Raw genomic sequence first — 13,712 nt, 5'->3', positions numbered from 1 at the left:
TTGTTTTATGTATGACTCAGTTTTGGTACTGGTATAATAGAAACAGTCATTTTATCTGATGGATGCTAGTATTATAGAGTAACAGTTGCTTACCCTTCCATTATTCATCTGATGGCTTGATCCAGATTGGCTTGGAAAACAGACCGATTGTGTGATTCAATTAATGAAAAAACATAGATTTAAAAACATATACTGTTCCTTTGTATATACTGGTTACTGATTGACCAAAATTTCCATTCACAGATCTTATTGTACACTTTTAATGATGATTTCTCCAGCAAACTGAATGGCAGGCAGCCCCGTTTGGTATAGTTATAGTTCTGGTGACTATATGGTTGTGAAATGTAGGAAAATTCAAAAACAAAATGTTAACTGGTTTGCAATAATTTATAGTATACCTTACTAGCTGATGCATCTTTAGTTGTCTTGGGAGAAGTTTAGACTGCATTAAGACTGTAATTAAAACTGGTCAGAGGGGGGAGCTTATTAAAATTTGAGACCAGGTTAATTGTTTTGAATGGTCAGTATTATGTGATCTCAAAGATATTTAGTCTTAAATGATGGCTTCTTGGTAGTGTGGGGGAGAATATCTTCAGCAGCCACCACTTTGCAAAGTGGCATCATGGCTGTGACATACCAGGGTACAATCCAGTCTAGTGAGTAGCTGTGTCACCCCTGCTCTGCAACCTTGGGTGCCTTACAGTGCTTTGCTGAGGTAGCTCCCTCCCGGGGTGTCACAAATAGCCTTCCTACATTCAAGCCACCGCCTGAGTGTCTGGGAGTAACTACAGCCTGCAAGCCACGCTTGGGTTACACTCTGGCTCTAACCAGCCTTGGTTATACTGCAGAGTGACCCCAACTCACCCCAGTCTCAGATTTCCTTCCAGAAGTGCATGTCCTGTACTGCCCAGCCATCTCCTAGATAGTACAAATATGTTAAATTCATTATTTCTTTAGAGGAATAATATGCCAGTTTATTATCTCAAATAGTTATTCTGACACTTCCATTTAAACACAGTGGTTTCGATAAAACAGCAAAACCAATGTATTAACTACAAAGAGAGATTTTAAGAGAGTACAAGTAATGAGGCATAAAAGTCAGAAATGATTACAAGAAAAATGAAGATAAGACATTTACTAATACCTAGCTTAACAAACTGTGGTAGATTCAAGCAAAGTTTCTCACCACATGCTTCAACAGATTATTGACCGAACTCTTAGGTCAGGACCTCTTTCCCAGAGCCCAGCGAATGCTTCCTTTGTCTCGTTAGGTGTAGTGAATGCAATGGGCATAGAGAGAGGGGGACCTTGGGATGTTTTGTCCCTTCTTTTTATAGTTGCAGTCCCCCTCTTGAAATCATTTCCAGCTGGGCACTAGGAGACAGGGTCTATATGGAAAGATGTTCCCTGCTGGCTTTTTCTCACCTATTTTGAGCTTTCTTTGTTTTCTTCTCTGCTTGATGACTGCTTACTGTTTAAATGCAAATAAAGCATAGCACACATTCCTGTGTTTAGGAGAGACCTGTTTGCCAACTTCTGTTTGTGTAGGGCTGGGGGGTTTGGAATATGTGTTAATAACATCATAGAGGGGAATCTTATAACTTCACATACAATGTTGCCACATATATTTTATGAGAACACTACTGACTAGCAACTGATTTTTCAAATTATACCTTACAAGGCATACTTTGTACAAAGATTATGATGCCTCCCGAGAGCTGAGGAGACCACACTGGACAGTAGCATAGGTTATGCCTTTTTAAACAGGTGCAGGCTTTCACCTGTGTCTTCCATATTTCAGTTACCATGAGTAGGCTGGAAGCCTTGACCTGTTTCTCTGTGGGAAATATAAACACCCATGTAATTTTAAAAATTAATTTTAACCACCACCATTTTGTGGTGATGGTTTAATGTCCATTTTTTCCTGCTCTACACAGCACAGGTTTGATTACCTTTCAACAAACTCCACCTGTATAAACCAGTCTCCTGCATTAAGTTGTTCAAAGGAAAGATTTAGAGCATCATGAACTGGACCCTTTAAAACATTCATTTTGATGAAACGGGAGAACTGGGATTGGCTGGGCAAAAAAACTGGAACAAGAAGTCAGGGAGTGGTAGACGAGGACTGGCCGGACAAGGAGAACTGAGATGAGGAGCAGAGACTGGGAATGGATAGGACAATAGGATAGGGATAAGGAACCAGGGATAAGGATGAGACAAAATTGGGACAGGGACATGTTGGAGGACCAGGGCAGAAGGGCCAAACTTGTAGCAAACATGTAGAAGAGACCATGCCCACTAGTGTATGTTCCCTTCCAAAGCCTGGCATAAAGCCCAAGATTCCTGAATTTCACAATTCCTTTCTGAACAGCAAATATCTGTGGAAACCCACTGGTCAAATGCATCCTTCTCTAGTGCTGATCCACATGAAAGATAACAACCTACTATTGCTATCAGTTACTCTGTTAGCTCAAGTGGCAGAAGTCTATGTGATGGATCTAACAGTTCCAGCCCTGCTGAGGATCCAATATAATACCACCTATTGGAATTTCTGATTTTTTTTCCATTTGCTTTTTTAAAAAAAACATGGTTCTTTTTGTGTAATTTTCTATGTTAAAAAGAACATAAAGGTTGCAAAAGTCAAGCACCCAAAAGTTAGAAAATGCCAGAATTAAGGTTGCCTGTGCCACCTTAATTAGGTTTCCTTATGTATAAGCATTATGATAAAGTCTTTAACTTCATAATCATAATATTTTTTCCACAAGTCCCCTGCCTCATTCAGTGCACTGGATGGACGTGTTTTGGGGATGAATCATGGATGTGCAGGGAATGAGGCTATTGTCTGTAGGACATTTGTTACAGACATTGGAACTTGTGTAGTGAAAGGAAAGTTTGTGTAGTGAAAGAGGCCGTTGAATGATACCCTGGAGCAGTGGTTTTAAACACAGGATACGCATCCTTCAAGGGTACGCAGAAGTCCTTCAGGGAGTACGTCCACTCCTCTAGATATTTGCGTAGTTTTACAACAGTTCACATAAAAAGCATTAGCAAAGTCAGTACAAACTAAAATTTCATACGACTAGTTTATACTGTCCTATATACTATACACTGAAATGTAACTACAATATTTATATTCCAATTAATTTATTTTATAATTATATGGTAAAAATTAGAAAGTAAGCAATTTTTCAGTAATAAGGTGCTGTGACACTTGTATTTTTATATATGATTTTGTAAGCAAGTAGTTTTTAAATGAGGTGAAACTTGGGGTATGCAGGACTAATCAGACTCCTGAAAGGGGTGCAATAGTCTGGAAAGGTTGAGAACCATTGCCCTGGAGAACTGGATTCTATATCTTCCTCTGCCACAGAGTTCCTAGGTGATGCCCAGCAAATCAGTGAAACCAGCCTTTGCAAAAGTGGTCATTTAATTGTGTGTTCCATATTTTTTTGGGTGCCTAATTTGAGATTATGGAGTTTGATCTGCAGAATCACTGAGCACTCACAGCTGCACATGAGCTCAATGGGAGCTGTGCTTTGAACATATACAGTGCTGTATAGGGCGAAGTACCCTGATAAACCAGGTTCTAGGCATCTCAAATGTATGTTTGTGAAGCACTCAGATAATGCAGAGAAGAGCACCAGAGGGAAACCCATGATGAAATTAATAATTCTGAGCAGGGTTTGAGTAGTGTGTAATAAATAAGGCATGGGGCTGTACACTTAGTCATTGAGAATAAAACAAAATATCAAATAATTGCTCATTAAGTGAGCACTGTCCATCCTGCACATGGAACGAGGCAGGGGTCTTGTGGAAAAAAATAGCATGGGTTCATGTAATCAAAGACTGTATCATAATGCACAGACACAAAGGGGGCTGGATTAAGTTTACACTGGCAACTCTAATTCTGGATTTCCTAACACTTGAGTGTGTATTTGACTTTGCAGCTTTAATGTTTTGATAGTATAGATTTTGTATCTCTGTGTGTAATTATTTCAGTATTGTGATAATCCATTGGAACCCTAATCATGGACCAGGATCCCATTGTGCTAGGTGCTGTACAAACAAACAAATAAGACTATCCTTGCTCCAAAGATGTTGAACAAAACCGGCCCCAGGACTGACCCCTGGGGCACTCCACTTGTGACCAGCTGCCATTGCTCATTTTGGATATCCAAATGCATTGAACAGTCCCAGAAGCCTTGGAGACTGCTGACCAACATAACATAACTATCGGAGGGTAAATGCCCTCGATAACTGAAAATGTTGCAGTGAGTGTAAACTTTTCAGAATGATTCTCTCTTCCTACCATCATCAGCTCTGTCTTGTCTGGGCTTAGCTTTAGCCAGCTGCTGTTCATGTGGGTGCTGACTTCAGCTAGCCAATGAGTAAGATAGGGCATGCTGCTCATGTTGGAGATCAGTGAGCTGGAACTGGGTGTCACCCGCATACTGCTGGCACTTCAGCCCCTGTTGTTTCACTTGCTATCCCCATCTTTCTGTAAATATTGAATAATATGGGGAACAGGACTGAGCTTTGTGAGAGTCTACATGTGAGGCCTTCGGTCGCTGCTGGACTGACCTTCTGAATTCTGACGGGAAGGACCTGAATCATTTTAGAGTATTTCTGTTCACTGGCTCTTCTTCTGTGAGAGGGTGCAGGACTATGTAGTGATAATTTGTATCATTTGCTGCAGAGGGGTGCAGTGGGATGCGTATGGCTGCACTTTCTTTATCTATAAACAGCAAAAGCTCCTTTAGCAGAGCAATAAGTGCTGTCTCATGCCCTGACTGAGACAAATCCAGGACATTGGCTGTTTTCTGCTAGCTTCTCATTTAACTGGCTTACAAACAGGAAGTTAGATGCTGGGCAGTAATTTGCAAGGTCCATAGTTTTGAATAATGGAATCTTGAGCACTGATTAGTCTATTTCATGAGTCCGGGGGTGGGGGATGAGTGTTAAATTTCCCGTCTAAAATGAGACATGGATAATCTCTGTTAATAGAGCAGAGTCTCAGATACTTCCCCTCCTACCTACAAACAGATGTTGTTGCTCCTGCTTCACAGAGCTCCTCATTTCTTCGTTCTCTATTGGTAACCTCTAGAACCTAATAAAACTGATAAGGACGAGTGTGAAGAGTCTCCTTTAGGCTAGATGAGAGTGAATGGAGTGAATCTGTGACAGTCAGGTGATGTCAGGGCACTGAAAGTGCATTTGACAACAGAGGAGGAACATGCTGCGGGCTGAATGTGAGAATTGAGAAAAGATTGGACTTTGGGCAGGGGGGGGAAAGCAGGGAGACATTAGGTAAACATGGTTATGTATTTGTGCCACAGTTGTAGGAATGGGCAGTCACTTCTCCACTAACCCCTCTCTTCCTCCTGTTCTTACTTTTTTCCTTATAGTTTCCTTGCATATCACACTATTTTTTATTATCGGGGGAGGGGGAAAACCACACATTTGACACATTGGGTGTAAATATTACCAGACTTTGTATTTTGGGATTGGAAATAAAATATGTATATTTTTTACGGAAGTAATTTTTCATTGAGCCAGTGATGCTGGATTAAGTGCATAAAAATCCCCTTAACTAAAATCAGATAAATGCTGGTGTGTGGGAGGGAGTCATCTCCTCCCCTCCCCCCTGGCTTTGTGCCTGATTTTAGCTTAACCTTCAGTCCTTGTAAATTCTGTGTTCTCTCTGCCTGTGTGCCACTTAATTTAACTACCCTCATTTTGCTAACTTATTTATATTCCTCTATTCATTTTTTAAACAAATCCTTTGACGTGACATCTTTGTCATGGGCTCCCTTGTGATAAGAAAAGCTTAGTTTTGTATGTCAGAGACCATTTCCTGTGTTTGAACTATGAATAGATGCTTCCTCACACTTTTCCTTAAAATTTACACTGTAAAACTTTCAAACCTGAGTGTCTAAAGTTTGACTCCTACATTATATTTAGGCACTGAGATAAGAATAGCTTTATTTCAAAGGTGCAAAGCTCCTGCAGCTTTCATTGAGTATAGGAGTTAAACTTTAGGCACCAATGTTTGAAGATTCTGGCCTAGGATCATAGAAATTAAAAATGAGAAAATTATTAGATCATCAAATTCATCCTATTGCAGCTGCATCATATAGTCCTATGATAGAGAATATCTCATATCAGATGTGAAACTGATACTACACTTGCTGTTTAACTGAAGACCAAAAGGAAGTGACTTGTCAATGTGGCATGTATCAGAGCCTGTCTATAATAAAAGAATTGTATTGTAAACTTGCATGGATGCTACTTGCTACTGTACTGTCCTCTTAAAAATCTACTTATCCCTTGATGCTGACAAGAGGTGAGTTTAGTGTAACATTAAAATCCTTGTTATTCCACCCTCCTTTATATGCTTCCTAATATGTCCCTTATCTGTGTATTTCACTAGACTGTAATGTCTATTATTGTGTGCTAAACAGTGTTCAGTGCATTGTTGAGGCTAAACAAATAATAGTATATGTCAGGTTTACTACTTTTATGAAGAATCCAAATAGATGAGGTCATTACTGAGAGTTAGGAGTTTTTTGTCTCTTGAGGAACATTTAGGATACTAGCTGATATTTAACATAGCTGGAGAGAGACAATATTGTGATTCAGGTTACTGTTGTCTGTCTGGTTCAATTGAAAAGATGTGAGGTCTTGTGTGTGTGTGTGTGTGTGTGTGTGTGTGTGTGTGTGTGTGTGTGTGTGTGTGTGTGTGTGTGTGTGTGTGTGTGTGTGTGTGTGTTGTTTAACCGCCATTTGTAACCTTGTAAATCTTTTAAAAATTATTTAAGCTTTGCCTACTAAATATGTGTGATAATGGGTAAATCATAGAAGATTAGGGTTGGAAAGGACATCAGGAGGTCTAGTCCAACCCCCTGTTCAAAGCCGCTAAACCCCAACCCGAACTAAATCATCCCCAACTAAACCAACCCCAACTAAATCATCCCAGCCAGGGTTTTGTCAAGCCGCACCTTAAAAACCTCTAAGGATGGAGATTCCACCATCTCCCTAGTAACCCATTCCAGTGTTTAACAACCCTCCTGGTGAAAAAGTTTTTCCTCATATCCAATCTAGACCTCCCCCACTGCAACTTGAGACCATTGCTCCTAGTTCTGTCATCTACTAAATGTTGGTAGGAAAAAAGTCAGTACTGCTCAGTTTGCTATACAGTACTTTAATTCAACTGGACACAAGATCAATGAATGAAAAAATTAAACATAGTACAATTTTGATTATCCTAATATAAATGTGGGGAAGTGAATTTGTTGACTACTTAGTCTTTTCCATATAACAGATGGCAGAGGGCATAACAGCTGGGAGTTTGAGATAAGGGCAGTTTTACTGTAAGAAATTATTTATCTCAAGAGTACATATATACTTGACTATACAGATTAACATGTTGTTACAACTGTCAAATAATGGCCACCAACATACTCACAGGCTTAAAAGCTGCTCATTGTGCTGGCATAAGATTGGATAGTTTTAAGATGGAGTCAGCTGGTGCGTCTTTCAAAAGCGTTCAGCATTGGTTTAACTCTGATCTCATTACAGCCAACGGTAAAACTCTCACTGCAGTGAATGCAGAGTTGGGCCAATGCTGATTGATTTAGAATATCCGACCCAATAAGATCAAGAAGATCTCTTCCACTTGGAAAGCAGAGACTTGATCATATGTTTTCTCAATATATTTTGCAAGAACTATCGGAATAAAAAGTTATCATCAGCAAAAATGCTTATGTGACGTTCTGCTTAGAGAAAAGAAACAATAGCATATGTCTATAGTTAGGACTAAATACAAAAGAACAAATGTTAAAATTGTTAGCAGGTTAAAAGAGGCCAGACAAAATCTGAGATAATCAGCTTATCTAGGCAGGCCTGACTGTAAACTAAGCCTAAATTGCATAGAAAGCAACTTTCCTTTTCATTTGCCGTGAAACTTTCTAGATTGTGTTGTATCAGAATGAAAGATGATTCAGTCAAAGCATTTAAAATGTGTCTGAGGCAAAGGGGATTGCTTCTAGGAAAGCACACATATATATATATTTTCTCTTTAGAACACAGCCACTCTTGCTTGTCAGGTTTTATGTGATTCTTTGGTATTGAAACAAGGAGAAAGAAGACTATACAGGATTGATTTTTCTTTATGCTAGCAAGCAGTTTTTGGACAAACTGGAGCATTTGTTCTAAATTGTTCCAGTTTAGATCTCGATATGTATTGCTGCAAATATACCAGAGTGTATTACACTGTATTCAGAAAGGGATAATGTAGTGTGGTGCAGTAAAAATATGTATTTTAATCATTGTCTAATGACAAAAATATTAAATCACTAAAAAGCTTTGTTAAAGTCTCTTAAAGATTATTATTAAGGAATAGGAAGCTAACATCTTGACAGTGATGTAGAATAAGACAAAGCAAATGAAGTGCATGACCATATGGCAAAGACTTGGAAAGTTGTCTAAGGTCTGATGTTTGTTTTTCTTCATTTTTGTTTTGCTAATTTCAATAGACGTTACGACCATGAATATATATATCCAGCCTTTGTCAAGCCTTAAAATCTGGAGTTACATTTTCTTTGTCTTAGTCTTACTGTCATTTTGGGACTGGAACTCTTGCTCATATTTATCAGTAAAGTGGTAGCTCTCACCTGTGTGAGGCACCATCGTGATTCAAAGGGCCTGATCCTGTGAGGTGCTGAGCTCCCTCAATTCCCAGTGAATTCAGTGAGGGCTGATGGTACTCACCCCCTTTCAGGTTTGCATGGCGAGGCCCTTAATTTGTAAATTCTAGATATTTTCCCTTTATTTTTATACTCTGCCTGATGCACTCTTCTCCAGCTGCTCTTTTGTCTCCTTCTTCCTGTATAAAATATTTTCCATGAGCAGCCAATGAATATTTAATAAACCCATGTCATCTGTGTTGTGACATCTTGGGGGTGAAGAGGAGCGAATACAATAGGAGTAAGTGACAGAGAAACTTATTAGAGGAAAATACTGATAAGAAATCTTTAGTCTTTTTTTACCTCACTAATTCTCAGGAATTTGTACAGCTCCTCTAGAACTCTCTTGGCTCATGTATAGCGGATGCACCCTTCCTCTCACAAACTTCTTGGTGTCAACATACTCAGTACAGATGGCTCTCTCTGAGTTCTGAGTGCCAAAAACATGAGCTTAATCACATATGAAGTTGACATGGTCTTTGTTTGAAATTCAGGATTGTGCCACCAGCTTCTCTCTTTAACACACGTTCTATAAGTTTCTTTATAGTCTTTAATAAACCTGACATTCCTGGTGCTTTCTGGCCAGAAAAACACACATACCATGCACTGTGTCTGTGTATCCTTTCCACTAACCTATGGGTTTTAAACATAGGACTTCTACTTCTTTGTCCTTCATGAATATATACTGTTTGTTACATTTGATAGCATATGTGTCTGCATTTTGCTTAGAGACAAAACTGATTCTAACATTGCACTGGCTGTGTAACTGGTTGGAATGTTCTTTCCCTTTTTTAAATGTAGATCACTACTTCCATCCGATCCCCATATGAGATTATAATGTTTTTAGGGGATTGGAAATGGGATATGGAACTTTCCCCTTTTGGTCATTGGTTCAGATATAACCCGGTCAGCAGCAAATGAAGGTCGTGTTTGGGATCTCCGTCACTAGTTTATGTTGCGACATGATGGCAACATTATGAAAATCCCTGCTTGGCAGTCTCAGCAAGGAGGCTAAGGATGAACTGGTTCCAAGACCAAACTGCCCTGGTTTTCAGTGGTGGTTCATTTCCATCGCTGAGTGGAGAGAGGTTGCTATCTGTTGTTACACAGTGTCAGGAGAGTGTTAAGACTAACTGCTGCAGCCAGCCTGTACTGTTCAGTTTCCAGGGCTACTGATCTGATGTTTCTCACTAGAAATGAATTTATTTAAAGCAATTACATTTGATAGTTTGAAAGAAATCATGGAAATATCAGCTTTTAAAGCATATATCACCAATTTTAAAACAACTGCTTTCTTAAACACCTGTGCCTTGTGCCAAATTATAGTGTCAGGATTTGGATAATATATCCTGTAGCCTAAGAGATGCTGAAGTGATTGTGTTGCTGCCATGTTTAGATTTAGAACTGCACTCTCTTGCACCAGGTGATGGAGTTTTACTGCCAGTCCTGTGAGACAGCCATGTGCCGGGAATGTACAGAGGGAGAACATGCAGAACACCCCACTGTACCTCTCAAGGATGTGGTAGAACAACACAAGGCTTCGCTACAGGTCCAGCTGGATGCTGTCAACAAAAGGTAAGTTGGTCATACTGGTTTCACCTTGACATACTGCTGTGTGTTAGGTGATTGGTCTAGCTATTGGTGGAACTACTTTCTAAAGCAGTTTAACTTGCTAACACTACCCCTTGAGGAACTGTTAGATCATTCAACATGGCTCCCTGACTTGTTTTCCTTCACAGTGAGGTTTTGAGTAACACTTTTTGGAATATATATTTTAGCAATATTTTTTTTTTTTTTTAGTGAATTTGGTGGTCATGAAGGTGAGGGACCAAATGCAATTGATTCCTCTGGGCACAGAGTAGACAGCTGCTTATGCAAGCTTCTATATACAGCTCTGAACATTCATTTCACTATTCCAGTCCTGGATCCCTTGAGGAGAGATGAAGCATGACATTCCTGCTCAGTTGTGTGGTGTGTTACTCATTTAGTTGAACTAAGATTGTAAGAAAAGAACACTTTTTTAAAAAGTCAGTTTTTAGGGAAGATGGAAAGTGTCTGAGTCTTGTTGGTAGAGCACTGGCCTGGGACTCAAGAGAACTGGGTTCAGTTCCCAGCTAACTACAAATCTCCTATGTTATACTGAGCAACTGTGCCTCAGTTCTCCCTCTGTAAAATGGGGGGTAACACTTACCTGCCCCACAGAGATGTTATGTGATAAAATCTATTAATGACTATGATGCACTCCAATACTACAGAGATGAGGATCAAAAAAATACCTAGCTACCTTCTGCAGGGTAGTGGCTGGATCTTTGTTTATGCCTCCTAAGGATACACACTTTCCAAGGAAATGGCATGGAATGCCGGTGAGAAAAATATTTGGCATGAGCATTAAACACAGGACACATGAATGTAAAAAATATATTAGTATTTTATGGGAAAGAGTGAAAGAATTCCCACCCCAACAGAAACATGAATTAAGGACAGGTAGCCAAAATCCTCCCCGATGGAACCCCAGCAGTTTAAATGGAATTCCATCAGAGAGGATTTTGTCCCTCGCATGTCACCTGGGCCTTATCAAACTTGAACCTTTTAAAACAAAACCAAATTACTATACTATAATAAAAGGGGTAGAATTCTATAGCTGAAAAATACTGTCTTTAAAAACAACAGGGGAACGGGATTGTTTTATCACAGGGCTTTAGGGACAAGAGAATGTCTGTCTTCTGATATGCCATTCTTTGTGATTTATTTCCCCCACAGACTTCCAGAGATAGATTCTGCACTTCACTTCATATCTGAAATCATACGTCAGTTAGCCAACCAAAAGGCTAGCATTGTAGATGACATTCATTCCACTTTTGATGAACTACAGAAGACTTTAAATGTGCGAAAGAGTGTGCTGCTTATGGAACTGGAAGTGAATTATGGCCTTAAACACAAAGTAAGAGATGTGTTCTCTTTTCAGTGAGACGTTATTACGTCAATAAACCAGTTATTTCGGGTGCATGATGCTAACAGGTCAAATTGCCCAGCTATGCCAGAAAGGACAGGAGACACTGGATGTGGTTAAATTAGGCTGCAACTTTATTCTCAACTATCTGGGAGTACCCAGCAGGTAAAAGCATACAGTGCAGGTAATTACAGGATCATTTCAATATATACCTGGGAGCTTCCATCAGTCCTCCCCCTTTTCATCCTGGTCCCCAGCCCGTTTTCCCTTGGAGCCTTACCATCTGCCCCCAAACTCCCTGAATAAGGGTTAAGGTAGGCTATAAAAGAGGTGGGGGTTTGGCTCCCTGTTGTGCCAGTCATAAGAGCCCCAAACCCCCTCTGTTTCTGCTCTTAAAATGCCTCCTTTAAATCTTTTACCAGTCCATTATCTGATCACTATATTCCTTCCTTATGGAGTAGCACCCCATGTCAGCATAATGAGTTGCAACATCATAGCCTAACTCTTGCTCCATGTTCACTCCCAGCTAGGCCCCTCATCCTCAAACCTGCTGTGAGGAAGGCAAACCTCCTTCCACCCCCAAGCTTCACCTAGGCCAATCTGGTGGTGAGGGAAAAATTCCTTCCCAGCCGCCCAAGAAAGGAGCAACTAGTTTAGTGTCCACAGTGGATCCTCACCAAACCTGGTATTTTGCTGCTTCACCTGGTCCAGGTAAAAGAGGGCTTCTCCTGCCCAGCATGTACTTGTATAATTTCTCCTCTCTTCCAGTCACTGGGAGGAAAGGGAGTGTATGGAAATGTCAGTGTTCCCATGCTCTGTCTCCCCTATTCACTCTCTATCTCTCTCTCCCTAAAAGAGATACACATCTTTCTCCAGCAAGCCAGACAATGGCCCCTACCATTTCACAACAGTGCAGTCGTCATGTCTGAGATCACATTTTCTTTAGTTTGGAAAGTTCCCACAAGGCATAATATAATGCTATTATATTATCATACTTTCCTTTCTAGGTGCACTTTCTGGTCATTTTAGATTTTGTAACATCTAGGGATTTTGTATAAGCAAACATCAGAAGAAATGTTATAATGACATTTTATTTTAAAGCAGTAACTAGAAACAGTTTACTTTAAAATAAATAACACTTCCCTGCAGTGTCTCACGCCCAGATATTTCAGCATCCTGCTAATGTACAGTATGAATATCAAAAATGAAATTAACTACAAATCCCCTATACACGCACAAGTGAATTGGCCAGTAGATTGCAGTTATCCAAGCTGACTGGCGTGTGTATGTATGTATGTTTTTTAAAATATTTGAAATGTTATAAATATGAGTTATGGTGAGGATGAATGTTTTCGTTCTGTGTAATGACAGAAAAAGGTATTTGGAATATAATGATTTTAAGCTATAGAAGGAATTTTGTTTTCTCCATAGTTGTGGTTTGTTTCTATTATTGTTCAGCCAGTTACAAGCACAGGTGGCTCCTAGTCAGCTTGGGACTGATTGTTAATTAGCTACAGTATCTGTTTTAGTTCAGCATTTTCCTAGCTAGAATAAAGGCTAGATAAGAAAAAATGTGTGACGTTTTGTAGATAAGCATAGAATTTTTAATAAAGAATTTTAAGATCACAAAATGCTTTATAATTACGTTGCTGCCTGTTTATGTCAAGAGCAAATATTCCTGAATTTTGTGCAGTGGGTGGAGAATAGCAGTTAAATTCCTGGATAAGATAAGTTAGGGTTAATGGTACATGTCAGAAATGTAACAGTAAAAATTCTTAAGAACATTGTATATTGTAGGTATATAAAAGCAAGGTAATTCTAAATTTAGATTAGATGTACATTTGTAAGTACAGAAATTCACATTGATGTTGGACAAATTACCTTAATTTTGCCCCTATTGATGCCAGAGATTTTATAATATTTCTACCTTGTTTCAAGGCCTCACTTTATCAACTTCAGAATTGATATGACTTTGTGGATTTTAGAGCAAGGGCTAAAATTGAGTGTATAATGGACAC

At 39.4% G+C, this 13,712-nt stretch overlaps 1 protein-coding gene across 7 annotated transcripts in view; it reads left to right on the top strand.

Annotated features, from left to right (window-relative positions):
• TRIM2 (tripartite motif containing 2) overlaps positions 1-13,712 on the top strand; it is a 116,134-nt gene that overhangs the window by 67,601 nt on the left and 34,821 nt on the right. For all 7 annotated transcript variants that reach the window (XM_067551876.1, XM_067551877.1, XM_067551874.1 and 4 more), the window contains exons 4-5: positions 10,168-10,319; positions 11,505-11,685. In XM_067551876.1, coding sequence (XP_067407977.1) covers positions 10,168-10,319; positions 11,505-11,685 — 333 coding nt within the window. The remainder of the gene's footprint in view (positions 1-10,167; positions 10,320-11,504; positions 11,686-13,712) is intronic.

This window comes from Emydura macquarii, unplaced genomic scaffold (assembly GCF_026122565.2).
Source record: "Emydura macquarii macquarii isolate MOO-44397 ecotype Brisbane River unplaced genomic scaffold, CSIRO-AGI_Emac_v2 contig_1363, whole genome shotgun sequence".
Lineage (NCBI taxonomy): Eukaryota > Metazoa > Chordata > Testudines > Chelidae > Emydura > Emydura macquarii.
The sequence above is the reverse complement of the archived record's forward strand: the minus strand, read 5'-3'. Positions and strand labels throughout refer to the sequence as shown.